Source organism: Drosophila novamexicana, unplaced genomic scaffold (assembly GCF_003285875.2).
Source record: "Drosophila novamexicana strain 15010-1031.04,08,12 unplaced genomic scaffold, DnovRS2.1 tig00000072-arrow-arrow-pilon, whole genome shotgun sequence".
NCBI lineage: Eukaryota > Metazoa > Arthropoda > Insecta > Diptera > Drosophilidae > Drosophila > Drosophila novamexicana.
The window spans coordinates 1,747,277-1,760,475 of record NW_020824771.1 but is presented as its reverse complement, the minus strand read 5'-3'; the positions used below and the strand labels follow the sequence as shown (position 1 = coordinate 1,760,475).

General features: G+C 42.8%; 4 protein-coding genes across 4 annotated transcripts; 2 read left to right on the top strand and 2 right to left on the bottom strand.

Moving 5' to 3' along the window:
* Window positions 1-6,856: 6,856 nt before the first annotated feature.
* On the top strand, window positions 6,857-8,053 carry LOC115771577 (protein Gemin2). The gene is made up of 2 exons (XM_030717331.1): window positions 6,857-7,378; window positions 7,434-8,053. Exons 1-2 carry the CDS (start codon window positions 7,163-7,165, stop codon window positions 7,998-8,000), a joined length of 783 nt encoding a protein of 260 aa, XP_030573191.1. The 5' UTR covers window positions 6,857-7,162; the 3' UTR covers window positions 8,001-8,053.
* Window positions 7,977-8,945, bottom strand: LOC115771576. The gene is made up of 2 exons (XM_030717330.1): window positions 8,866-8,945; window positions 7,977-8,805 (listed from the first exon to the last, which is right to left on the bottom strand). Exons 1-2 carry the CDS (start codon window positions 8,911-8,913, stop codon window positions 8,050-8,052), a joined length of 804 nt encoding a protein of 267 aa, XP_030573190.1. The 5' UTR covers window positions 8,914-8,945; the 3' UTR covers window positions 7,977-8,049.
* A 200-nt stretch (window positions 8,946-9,145) lies between these two features.
* On the top strand, window positions 9,146-9,903 carry LOC115771578 (protein canopy homolog 4). The gene has a single exon (XM_030717333.1). It carries the CDS (start codon window positions 9,223-9,225, stop codon window positions 9,883-9,885), a length of 663 nt encoding a protein of 220 aa, XP_030573193.1. The 5' UTR covers window positions 9,146-9,222; the 3' UTR covers window positions 9,886-9,903.
* An 855-nt stretch (window positions 9,904-10,758) lies between these two features.
* On the bottom strand, window positions 10,759-12,686 carry LOC115771574 (UPF0489 protein C5orf22 homolog). Its single transcript, XM_030717328.1, has 2 exons — window positions 11,732-12,686; window positions 10,759-11,676 (listed from the first exon to the last, which is right to left on the bottom strand). The coding sequence occupies exons 1-2, from the start codon at window positions 12,222-12,224 to the stop codon at window positions 10,775-10,777; spliced, it is 1,395 nt and encodes a 464-aa protein (XP_030573188.1). The 5' UTR covers window positions 12,225-12,686; the 3' UTR covers window positions 10,759-10,774.
* Window positions 12,687-13,199: the final 513 nt, after the last annotated feature.

Genomic DNA, 13,199 nt, shown 5'->3' with positions numbered 1-13,199 from the left:
AATATATCTAGTTAAATATAAATGTTTATAAATGTACATTTAAGCGGCTTAATTGTGACAAAGCACTTGCTGAATACAGAAATTAACAAAATCTCTCAAATCTTAACTTGCTGCCTTACTCTATCCAATAACAAACCCAACTCACAATTCATTTATAACTTGCTGCCTTACTTTCCTACAATTTTATAAAATAAACAACAAAAACTAAACAAAAAAAAAAAAAGATAAATAAAATTAAAGCACACCTCTAAAAATCTCAGAGCCTTTTTCCAATTTCCAATTTCTATGAGCTTGGCTTTAAAGTTATGCAAACGTTTTATAAAATAAACTCAAAAATGTTAAATTAAATGTTTAAATGCAAACAACAACAAAAACAAATCTGCTGGCGTAATTTTAAGTTTTTTTTCTCATTTATATTAAAGTGAAAAACATGCATAATTAATTTGTAAAATTATTAAAAGTCTAACATTAAGAATTGGTATGAATACTTGTTGCAAGGCTCGCCGAGGCTCAACACGTTAATTCATGTTTAATTAAGGCCTGTCGTTTGGGTTTTTGGCATAACTAAATATTTATACAACGCGACGCTGGCAAATATGTAAATGCAAATAAATATTAAATGTCCACACTAAAAAGCTGCCACAGCAGCACGCCAAGGCCCAAACACTCAAAAAAACCTATGGAAAATAACAACTGTAACTGAATTAAGTTTGAAACGTGCAACAATAAATATTTTCAAAAAAAAAAACAACAAAATTGTTTACTTTTCTCAATTCAATCAATTTTATTTTTGCATTTGGAATCATTAAAAGCTGTGAGTGTCATGCATATTAATAGATAAAAGGGAGCTTTTGGAAGATTAATTATGCTTTATGAAATAAATTCATAGCAAGGACAAGGACGTGTATTTTCTGGGGAAAACACAAATTAAAACGACCAAGAGAAAGCCGAAGAAACAATTAAAATTATTGGCATTCATATACATTCTTGAAATTTCTCTGCTGATGTGTAAATTAAAAATTACATCGCACTTAATTTAAATCAGATTTCCACGAATATAAATTGTTGCAAATGGCACTTACAATTTAAACGGCTTAAATTAAACTTTTGGCAAATGTTTGACTCGAACATATCCCGCACAAAGGTCAAAGATTTGCGAGGTAAGCCATAAAATTATTGAGTATTCAGTATAAGATATACCCAATATTTAGCTTGTATTAATTATATTATATCAGCATATGCCTGCCTCTGCCTGTTGCATACAAGAGTTCAACTAGAGTCAGCCCTTCAGATACGCTGGTATAGGGTATAAAGCCCAAGCGCTTTCATTTGCATAACAACTCCTGCATACTCGACGTACTTACATATATATATGTAAAATCGATTTCAATAGAGAATGGAAAGTTTAAATTGCAAATGCATGAAATTGGCAAATGTTGCGGTGCAATTCACAAGCAGACACGTTTAACCCAGCGGCAAATACGAGCACAAACATGTGCACATATCCACATATTCACATCCAATCTCAGCCTGGACTTCTTCTCAAACAATTCTCATCTATTATGCTTATCTCGACCCCCGATGTCCCTGTGTTTGCTGAACTTAGCAGCTAAATACGATTTCTGTGATAAATTGCTCGTCCTTGCAGGGCACATTTCCTGCCAAATCGTAATCTGAATAATTAAGCAAACTCAATTAGATTTGTCAGTAAATTAAACAGTCACAAGGCTCATATGTGCCTGTGTGTGTCTCTATCTCTCTGTTTGTACTTTGACCAGACTCAATGAGATGGAAGATCTGCTCCATTTTTGCGTTGATTTGATGCCCTGCAAATGAAATTAAGCTGAAAGATGGCCAAAGGAAATGGCCAAAACAGCGCAGTTGGGAGCAGCACAGGATTAGCACAGCAGCAATGGCAAGTCTTTGCTCCGCTACAAAAACTATAAACTATATATATATATATAACTCACAAGACATCTATCAAGGATGGCTAACAACTGTCAAAGCGAAATATTTAGTTTTCTTTCCCGCACAGTTCAATGAAAGAAGCTCCAACATATCCTTTAGATGAAAAGCGTACGGTATATAAAAATAACTGACGCTTCTGTTCTCTGGTGTGCCATTTTTGGCTTTTGTGCGGGTCTAGTGCATAATTAAACGCAAAATAACCGCAGCACAGAGCGAAAAACACAACGAAATGCTGCATACAGAGGCAACATTTCAATGGCAATACCCCAGCCGGAAACGAGACATTGTGGTATACAGTGTACGTGTGCGTGTGTGTGTGTGTATGTGTGTGTATTCAGTCACACATACACATATATAATACGAGTATCGATGTTTTTCAGAGCTCAAATGAAACGACCATCAATGTTGTTCTAAGAAGAATTTTCACCAAAGAATTTCACAAGAAACGGATTTGGCTTTTCGCTTATTTTTCCTTATAGAAAATCAAAAAAACAAAAACTGGATTGATACTTAATTTACGCCAAGGATTATGCCTGCATATATCATATATCGGATTAGTTGGATAAAGGACAACCGAATCAAACAGCCGAAAGATACTTTTTGCTACTTGAAAATATAAACCTGGTTTCACAGTTGCGGAAAACCAGGTCCACAAGCCATACCTGACGGTACTACTTGGATTCGACCCGTGAATCGAACTACTGAAAACTTTAGTTGGGTTTGCAGCTATGATTGAATAAGTTTGTAGGCGAAACTCATTCTAAGAATGTCTCTGCCGTATGTAAATATATGCATATGTACATGTAATATAAATGTCCATTTTATGCGGCCTCTCCGTTTGTGTTAGCCGACGCGCCACTTGCATTAAAAATGCTCAACATTTTTGCCTTTTGATATGGCTCGGCCTGGCAATATTTTTAGCTCTCAAGGTTGGCAAAGCGACGGATGCGAATGCGGATGTGGATGATTTGAAAAGTGGTAGGCAGCAGTTAAGCGCCCGGCACGACGTGGGTTAAGCACACACACACACACACACATACTCACATACAAGAAAAACACACACACACACCCACATATGAGACGCCTTGAGAGCAAAGCAAATGCAGCCACGTGGCAGGTGTTGCTGGAATTTTTGAAACTTGTTGCAAAACGGGCTCTGCACCCGAATCAACCTTGACTCTGAGCATTGTCCTTGAGCCGTGCGAGCCTTGGAAAATTGAAAAATTGCCGAGCAGCCAAGACAAGCAATGTAGCAATATGTATATATTTTTTTTGGGGGGTGTGTGAATAGCGAGGCCAATTGAAAGGACACAGATATGAGAATTTGTCTACAAATAAATTAATCTTGAGAGTAGACCCATATCAAAATATTTATAAATATGCTTCGTTTATTAAAATATATTAAACAAGCTCTTGTTAAACAATTTAAAGTTGGGCAGCATTTATAAAAAGGGTTTAAGTATCGAAATTCTCCTACACAGCTTTAGTTTCCAAGACCTTTTCGCATTTCATTTACGAATAATTAAAGACACACTGAAAAGGGCAAAAAGACGACCGCAGCACAAAAATTTGCGTATAAACAATTTTTTGATAAACACACACACAACATTTAACTTGGCCGTTTGGGAGGCTGTCGTCCATATCATTGTCAGCATTGTGTGCTGCTCGTGTGTGTGCGTGTGTGGGTGTGTGTGTGTGAGTTTTGGGCTTCAGAGACACATATTTTATGCATGCGCTGTGGCAACAAAACTGCCATCTACTGCTGGAATATTTATGTTACGAAACACTAAACATGCACATAAAACTGTTGCAACAGTGCTGCAAAACAAACAAACAAACAAACAAAAAAAAAACAACAACATTGTCGCTTGTTTCCACTTACACGACTCAACGAGGCAATTGGAAAATCTTCACCGTACAAAGTGACTGACTTGGCTGGCAAACGAGGCGGCCGGGTGAAGGAACAGAGACCGCACAGCCAGAGACAGCGACACAAAGTCTACCGCAGTATGCCTGTCCCGACATTTTTCGCATTTCCTGCACTCGCTAGTAAAAAGCGGAAAGGAGAGTAAATAAGGAAAAGGCCTTATAATACAGTTTCACATCTTAAAGAGATTATAACTTAAATTATCGTATAGTTTAATCACTAAATAAGAAATTAATAAACAGCTGTTCCTTGCTGCAGTCAAGATCATGCATGTCACCAAACAAGAAGGTGAGCGAACAGTATAAATACGGCTGTCCGTTGAAGCTGGGCTTTCATTTGGAGTTGCGAAGCCGTCCAGTGCATTTGCATGATCATACATGTATGCTCGCAAGAAGAAGAGCTGGCAGTATATAAAAGGCTGAAAACTGCGCAGCAATTTTAGTTGCGTGCGCGGGGTGGCTCGGTGCGGGTGGTATGATGTTAAACTGCAGATCATGATTGAATGCGAGCAAGAAGAAGAGCAGGTAGAATATAAATGGCGGCGAATTAGGGCACAGTTTCAGTTGGGGTCGTAAAGCAGCCCCTTACAGATGTGTGCATTTATTAAAATACGAAATGCAGATCATCCATGTACGCTAGCAAGAAGAAGAATGAACAGTATATAAGCAGCCGCAAATTGGAACTAAATTTCAGTAGAAGTCGCGACCCGGTCCGGTATAGACGGTGCAATAGCGTGAATGTGGACGTGTGTGTTTTTATAAAAATACAAAATCAGATCATGCAGTAATGCTAGCAAGAAGAAGAACGAACAGTATATAAATGGCTGCAAATTGAAGCTCAGCGTCAGTTTGAGTTGCGAGTCGGTCCGCACAGACGGTGCAATGGCGTGGTTGTGAATGTGTGTGTTTTTATAAGTATATGAAAAACAGATCATGCGGTAATGCTAGCAAGAAGAAGAACGGACAATATATAAATGGCTGCAAAGTCAAGTTCAGCTTCATTTTCGGTCGCGAGGAGGTCCGGTGCAGATGGTGTGATGGCGTTATTGTGAGTGTGTGTGTGTTTTGATACAAATATGAAATGCAGATCGTCCATGTAAGCTAGCAAGAAGAAGAACGAACAGTATATAAATGGCTGCAAATTGAAGCTCAGCGTCAGTTTGAGTTGCGAGTCGGTCCGCACAGACGGTGCAATGGCGTGGTTGTGAATGTGTGTGTTTTTATAAGTATATGAAAAACAGATCATGCGGTAATGCTAGCAAGAAGAAGAACGGACAATATATAAATGGCTGCAAAGTCAAGTTCAGCTTCATTTTCGGTCGCGAGGAGGTCCGGTGCAGATGGTGTGATGGCGTTATTGTGAGTGTGTGTGTGTTTTGATACAAATATGAAATGCAGATCGTCCATGTAAGCTAGCAAGAAGAAGAACGAACAGTATATAAGCAGCTGAAAAATGGAGCTCATCGTCAGTTCAAGTTGCGAGGCGGTCCGGTCCGGTACTGACGGTGTGATGCCGTGCATGTGTGTGTTTTAATAAAAATATTAAATGCCGATCATCTATGTACGATAGCAAGAAGAAGAACGAACAGTATATAAGCAGCCGCAAATTAGAGCTCATCGTCAGTTTAAGTTGCGAGGCGGTCTGGCACAGACGGTGCAATGTGATTGTGAATATGTGTGTTTTTATAAAAATATGAAACGTAGATCATGGATGAATGCTTGCAAGAAAGACGCGGCTCAGTTTTATATGGTGAGTACACAAATTTATATTTAATGTACATTTCTCAATATCGTACATCTATGTTTTTTTTTCATACATTTGTCAGAATCTGTAAAAGTATACAAGTTAATTTTGAAAAAGGTTGATTGCTTTTTGATTTTAAGTTTATTTAAGAGAAAGTACACAATTATTTTATTAAAAAAAAAAAACAACAATAATTTTATTAATTGTTCGGTTTATAACCGACCTTGCTGGATATATATTTGGGCCATTGAGAAGAATATTTGTTATTTGCTTTATAATTTAGCCACGCACACATACACGCACCTGAAAGTATTTATTTCTTAGTATCTTGTACACCATTCAGTTTTTATTGTTTTTTTGTTTTCTTGTCTGGCCCCTGGCTAAAATCTGGCTGTGTTCTGTTTTTAATGAATTTTAAATTGCACTTCACTTGGCAAGCGGCGTAAAAACAAAATTTAATAAACAATTTTGATATGTAACTACTCACGGGCAGCTGCTTTCAGATACAATGGGTGCTTGCCTCAAGCAAGGAACTGGGGGCAAAGACAAGAATTGTGCCGCCCTCGTTTATTTTGTAGCTCTGCAATCCACAGGTTGTCCAGGATGCGTTCTTGTTCTCTGTGCTCGACAGCTAATTGGGGACAAGTCTCCCCTTACGACTCTTTTATGGCCGGCACACAAAAGGTCCTGTCCGCGCGGACAACAAGGGCTCCTTGTCGGCAACTGAGTTTTCGTAAGACAATTATGAAATGACCTTTTTATAGCCTATTATTACTTTTGCCCAAGTGGGGTATTGTGATTGGGTTTGTAGCTTGGTCGGATAGAGGGGCTGTTGCGGGAAGACAATCATTTTGTGTTGGACTATATCACAAGTGCCTCCCATTACGTAAGTAATGTTGCGAGTTAGTTAAATAAATTATGAATTAGTCAGCAGAGCACAGCAACAATAATAAATAAAATGGAAATGAACTCGTTTATTTTCTTGTCTGCATCATATTTGTCAAATATGATTTTAAATAAATGTGAATTACGCACTTAAAAATGTGCTGGCCCAAGTTGTATGTAAATATGGACAACTTTTGTGTAAATTGTAATCCTAATTTGGCAATCTCTCAAAAGAAAAGCAAAAAGTTGTGCATTCTCATAAATTATTTATTTGAATCGATAAATTCAGTTGGCGGGCTATTCCTAGTGGTTACCCAAAATATCGCATAGGCTATCGCCAACTATCGATAACTTCGAACCCAACGAAGAACTAGCCCTGGCGTGATTTGACAAGACATGTATAAAATTGAGTTTAAAATGTTGGATTCAACATAAATGTAACATAAATACTAATTTTAGTATTATATTAGACTGTGTTTTGAAATTATTGTTATATCGAAAATCACCAGCTGAAAAGTGACTCGGGAACGTTCACTAATGCAGATTAAAAAACGCTCATCGCTAATAGATTTGGTTTCGATTCGATAAACAAGTTTTGCCGGCTAAATAAATTAACAAACTTGATAAGAAAGCCGTAAAATGCAAAAAGCAACAGAAGAGGAAACATTTCAGTTACAGGCACTGGAAATACGTGAGCCAGATGACAATTTTGATCCACAGAAACCGCCACAAACGGGCGAGGAGTACCTGATGCACATGCTCTACGAGCGCAAACGTTGTCCGGCGGTCGTGACCAAACGCTCCACAAAAATCACAAATAATGTGACCACCAACGGATGCGAAATGCTTCACAGCGTAAGTCGCAACTGATTTTCGGGAACTGCGTGTTTAATTAATGTATCGACCTTAGCCGCCAATGCCGCCCCACAGATGTCTGTTGCCCACGCCGGAGTGGCGGGACGCTCAAGTAAAAAGCTTCAGCAAGGCGCGCGCTCGCGTTGTTGCACTGCGTCTGGAGTTGAATGCACAGCACTATGATCAAAGCATCGAGCCGCCGCTCACCACGGACGTGGACAAATGGCTGGAGTTCTGCCGGACGCAGCAGCCGCTGCTGAGCACTCTGCTGCGCCTGAGCCAAAGCGATTTGGAGCTCTTGCTGGAATTGCTGTGCAAGTGGCTGCAGGAGCCGAATCAGTCGCCAGTTGAAACCGCTGGACCGAGCACTTCTGCCGCCGCCAAGCCAATTGATTTGTTACGCGATGCTTGGCTGGCGCGCTGGCTGTACGCCAACCTGGTCTGTCTGCATCTGCCCTTGGAGCCGCATGTGTTCAGCACCTTGCGGTATATAGCGCGCTCCTGTGTGCTGCTGCGCAATGAGCTAAAGCCGCAGGAATTGGAGCGTGCGGCGCCCTACAATCTCATTATAACATTGATTGCCCTGTACTTTGCCCAAACCGATTTCTCCGTCTACCTGTAAGCCTGGCCATGTGGTTCACTTTAAATATAAGCGCATGTATTTGTACCTTTTAACAACTCTCAAAGGATCTGCTATATGCCTGACAGATGGGGCAGCTTTTCTGATGCTCTGCTGCACCACCCACAGCTGATCTGTGGCTGCACTGCGTCAGGCTGGAGCACTGACTAAGCGTTTGCGATTGACTACTGAGCTGTGTGCTGCTCGAGCATGTGGAGAGCCTGCGTGGCGGCATGCGACTGCTCATGGTGGGTGCGTAGCTGCAGCTGGAACTGCTGGCCCAGCATTTCGATTGCCTGGCATGGCACACGGCTTGCTGCTTGCGCGGCAGCTCCAGGCGACTGAGGCAGCGGCTCTCCACATGGCGATTGTTTAGTGGCCGCTCCAGAGCCAGTTTACAGCGTCGGCGTTGTTTGTCCTGCGTGCTCAGTTCCGCGGACAGCTCCACTTTCGGCGCCAGTATGCCCGGAAAAGCGGATGTTGCCTTCATCAGCAGCTGAACGTTGGCGATGTGAGCGCAGCTTGGTTGGGGAATTGGCGGTTGCAGTACATCTGTTAATCTGCCCACGTAGTAGGCAAGCCGGCGTCCATTTTGCCACAATGTTATCTCCAGCTGCTCCGAGTTGAGCATCTGCCGCATCTGTTCCAGCGAGTTGACGCTCCTAAAGTAACCTTCCATCGTGAACTGATCATGGCAGAGCATGGGAAAACGTGGCTCCATTGCGCCAGTGCGAAAATAGTAGCCCAATGTCTTGACAGTGGCCTCCAAATAGCCGTGTGAGCACAGCCAGACTCCCGGGCAGGTGAGCTAGAAAGTGTAGGCTTTTGATTAGGATCAGGTATTCCTTGTATATCCAACGATACCAACCGCATGTAACTGCAGTTCTAGGCGCATATGAAATCTCTTATGTGACATTGTGCACTGCTCCAAGTGAGATTGTCAGCTTTTTCTCAGACATATTCTTATCAAATTGGGGTTTGGGGCATTTGAGTTTTTGTTTTGGCTGTCGTGGCGTTGCCACGGGCAGCAAGGTATCCAATTTCAAATATTGTGCGCCAAATAAGAAAAAGTGGCAAGTGCAGCGAAAATTATCGATAACAATTAATCGACCTTTTTGAGTTTTGTCTTCTGTGTGAATGTCAAAATTAAGTGAAGAAGCGCATTGATAAATACAGCTATATGTGCAATTATCACACGTCAGGTTTTTGATTACTTTTGTTGAAAATGTTGCGCCAATTTTTTGCATTTCTATTGCTAGTCCAGCTGAGGGGCTTGGACTGCCAGCAAACACCGGAGGAGGAGCAGGGCGTGCGCTATGCCAATCGCTGTGAGGCTTGCAAAATTCTTGCCGCCGAATTGGAGGCGCGTCTGGGCGAAACCGGCAAATCGCACGATGTTATTGAGATCGGCTACTCCGTGGACGATGTGCGTCCCAAGAAGCGCACCGAATACCGACGCAGCGAGCTCCGTTTGCTGGAGTCCCTGGAGAATGTGTGCGAGCGAGTGCTGGAGTATAATTTGCACAAGGAGCGCACGGACAGCACGAGATTTGCCAAGGGCATGTCGCAGACCTTTCAAACGCTGCACGGCCTGGTGGACAAGGGCGTTAAAGTGGACCTGGGCATACCCTACGAGCTGTGGGACAAGCCGCCCGTCGAGGTCACCCAGATGAAGAACCAATGCGAGAACATGCTGGAGGAGTACGAGGATGCCATCAGCAATTGGTATTTCCAGCTGCAGCAGGACAAATCTCTGCAGCAGCATCTGTGCGAGGATCATGTGCTTAAGCGACCGGAGGAGCGCAAGTGTCTCAAGGAGCAGCTGACGCAGCAGCCGGAGCGAAAGAAACCAAAGAAAAATACCAAAGGCGACAAGCAGGAGCTGTAGCTGATATGGAACTAAGCGAGGATCAGATCCTAATCAAATCTAATCATTGCCGTCTCGTGAACAAAGAGTATTTAGTTAAGCTAGAAAACTTACTGTCTGTATTCCGAATGCTTCCAAAACCGACTGAACCAGCAAATGTTATGGCACGACCTGCCCACTATCGATTGGCAGCCCATTAAATGTGGGCCGCAAGGGCCTTAAAAAGTAATGTCCACAGCTTGTACGACTACGTTTATACGAAGCTTTTTTGTATCGTGATTATATGTTTAACATGAAGTTAACTTTTAGTGTGAAAGGTCCCTGAATTATTGTTCCTTAATAAAATAAGCTGAAAGATTTAAATTGTCAACTTAAAGTCCTGTTAAATAAACATTCAACAGGAGCTTTAACATGAGCTTTGTCGCCTAGTTTGGAAGTGCATTGCAAATAATTGAAAACAAATCGAGTCGAATTCTCTTTGATTTGTGTTTAGTGAGTTGTCCCTGAATTATTGCTTCCTAATAAAATAAGCTGAAAGATTTAAATTGTTTGATTATATTGCCCTTTTAATAATTATTTTAACATGCGCTTTGTCGCCTAGTTTACAAGCTCATTGCAAATATTTGAAAACAAGTCGAGTCGAATTCTCTTTGATTTTATTGCGTTAAATTTATAATCACGCTTCGTATAAATGTATAATATGTGTTGGAACTGTGTGTTTTTGCTCTCTCTTTGTGTATAATAAATACGTCACGTATGTTTATAAATAAAAAATAAGTAGTTTTTTTTTTTTTTAAATAAGCATTGGGAGTTAGTTCATATTGTTGCTGCGGTTGTGGAATCACTTTGAAGTTTCTAGCAAGTGTCAGTCGAATCAAAAAAGGGAAAGGATTCGGTCCAGTCTTTATGCTTAGAGCTTCATCACGTCCCACGGATCGTCCATGTAGTGCAGAATGGCCTTATCGTGCAGCTTGTCGCCAAAGACCTCGCGCAGCAGTCGCAGCACCTGCTCCTCGATGAACGCCACCTGATCTTGTGGACAGTAATCATCTTGGGCCGAGTGCGCCATGGTAATGGCCACGGGCGGCACAGGCAGACGCTGCAGGAAACGCTTAAAATTCGCAAAATATTCCGCCAGCTCCTTGCTGGTGCTTATGTGATGCGGCAGTCCATTGTTGTCCGTGGTGCTGCCCGAGTCGAAGATGAGCAGCCAGTCGATCTCGTCGTCGGGATACTTTGCCTGCAGCTGCTCGGCCAGCTGGACAATTTTGGCATAGATCTGTGGTGTTATGACTGATTCGTCTGGCTTCTCCAGGCCGTCAAAGCTGCGCTGCTCCTCCAGATGCCAAAAGATGCGCTTCAGTGCGTCCAGCTGCTTCTGTCGCGTCGCCGCCGTGGCACAGTAGTCCGCAATGGTCGCTGTGCCGGCCTGTTTGGCGGGCTCCACGCTCTCAAAGTGAAAGATCTCCGTGAGCTGGGCATAGCAGTTGGCATCCTTGTAGATTTCCAGAAACGGATTCGATGTGCTAAAGAAATCCAAATCGATGTCGAGCACAAAACCCGCTGCATCCTGCGCCGTCAAGAATTGCGCGGGATCCAGCGACTCGCTGTCCGCATCGTGCACCTGCAGCTGCACCGAACGCGTTTCCTGCAGCTCTTCGCTGGTGCAATAGTTGCCTTCGGCTATGAAATAGTCCAGTGGACAGTCGACACCGATGCGATCCTCCTTGTGGCCAATTTTGAACTCGTGCTTGCCCGTTGGTATTTGCTGGCACCACGAGTTCTTCAGCCAGACGACCCGATCAAAATGTCCTGCAGAGCGAAATTGGATAACAGGTGTCTCAGGTGTGATCTGGTTACGACTTACCTGCATATAAGGTGGGCATAATCCAGTTCTCGATGCTCAGCTCGTTGAGCATGATGTCCTTGTCATAGCTGGCACTGGCGGGTATGTCGCGAGCCACTACCAAATCCGGATGCGAGTCGAAATGCACTAAAATGTTACGCTCCAGCGGCAGATGTCGCGTGGCCAAGCAACGATAGATGAACTCCAGCACATCGTTGTGATAGTCCACAATGAAGACGGGTATGCGGCTAAATTTACGCAGGCTGCTCTGCGTGCTCTGTGCCCGCTCCACAGCGACCAGTTGTGGCACCGTCTCCTCCTCCACCTCCTTCTCCTTCAGTTCGTCTTCTTTCTCGTCTGGAATCGCAGCGTCTAGCGCGATTTTCTGGCGCTTGTTTGGCGGCGGCGTCGCCTCGCCTAGCCCCGTCTTGCCACCCACGACGCTTTCACTTTGCAGCGGCAGCGACTGCAACTCCGCCGCCGTACTTTCTTTTTCCGTCGTATCCGATTCCATCTTTGCAATTAGAATTGAGCTACTTTTTGTTAAATCTTCAACTCGCTTGCTGCAGTTGACGGCGGCGGCGCGTGCGAAATGACGCAGACTATTTCACAAAATATCGTGTATATATTCAATACAAGGCAGACGACCTCGACGCTCGACGCCGTTTGTTTTAATGCAAACAATACAAATACAGTCGAAAAACGATTTTTGGGGGGAAAAGTGGGATTGTGCAAGTGGGAGGCAGAGAGACGAGACAAAAAGCTAATGAACCCATTAGTGATGGAAAATATCGAAATTGTTGCGTATATCGATTAACGTCGGTGCTGCCACACTTGCTATCGCTACCAGGGCTGCTGCAAAAGCAACAAGTGGGCAGCTTGCTGTGCTCAAAGCTTTGCGGTGTGTGCATAGGCTAGAATTTGTCTCTGCTAAAAATGGCGCAACTTTCGAATTCAAATTTTGGTTTGGTTTCTAGAAAATGGCAGACTCAGCCAAGAAATTGGGCAGTTCAGAGACTTGTAAAAACCTGTTTATATAGAAATCGGCATATATTAAATTAGATATGTCTTAACTATACATAATTGTATCAATAATTGTTTGTTAATCAGTGGGGGAAGTGGGTGCGTTTCAATATTGGCTCAGCTTCACATTTGTAGTACACAATTTAATTCTTATTGGGCAGCAAGCAAAAGCTTGCAACGCCCCAATCAGCAAAAGCTCTGCCAGCCCACGCGCAGCGGCAGCTTTTCATTCATGAGTTTCTGCCGTTTTACGATACACACCCACACGTGCTTATATACAACTGTGCTGTAAGTACACACATATATGCATACATATAAACATGGTGCCGCTGTGTGGCAGTTAAAAAGGGAAATGGAAATCGCCCACGTTGGCATTTTTGTTGGCTGATTGGAATGCGTAAAATGCTGCCGCTGCCGACGACGTCGCAGTTGCCGTTTCTGCTACTCACTTACGGTATACACAGCT

Bases quoted from the DNA above. Each gene is read 5' to 3' on its own strand.
- LOC115771574 (XM_030717328.1), bottom strand. From the start codon at position 12,224: ATGGAATCGGATACGACGGAAAAAGAAAGTACGGCGGCGGAGTTGCAG. The intron at 11,677-11,731 runs GTAAGTCGTAAC...TTCGCTCTGCAG, and splicing joins TATGCCCACCTTATATGCAG to GACATTTTGATCGGGTCGTC.
- LOC115771576 (XM_030717330.1), bottom strand. From the start codon at position 8,913: ATGTCACATAAGAGATTTCATATGCGCCTAGAACTGCAGTTACATGCG. The intron at 8,806-8,865 runs GTTGGTATCGTT...TACACTTTCTAG, and splicing joins TAGAACTGCAGTTACATGCG to CTCACCTGCCCGGGAGTCTG.
- LOC115771578 (XM_030717333.1), top strand. From the start codon at position 9,223: ATGTTGCGCCAATTTTTTGCATTTCTATTGCTAGTCCAGCTGAGGGGC.
- LOC115771577 (XM_030717331.1), top strand. From the start codon at position 7,163: ATGCAAAAAGCAACAGAAGAGGAAACATTTCAGTTACAGGCACTGGAA. The intron at 7,379-7,433 runs GTAAGTCGCAAC...TATCGACCTTAG, and splicing joins GATGCGAAATGCTTCACAGC to CCGCCAATGCCGCCCCACAG.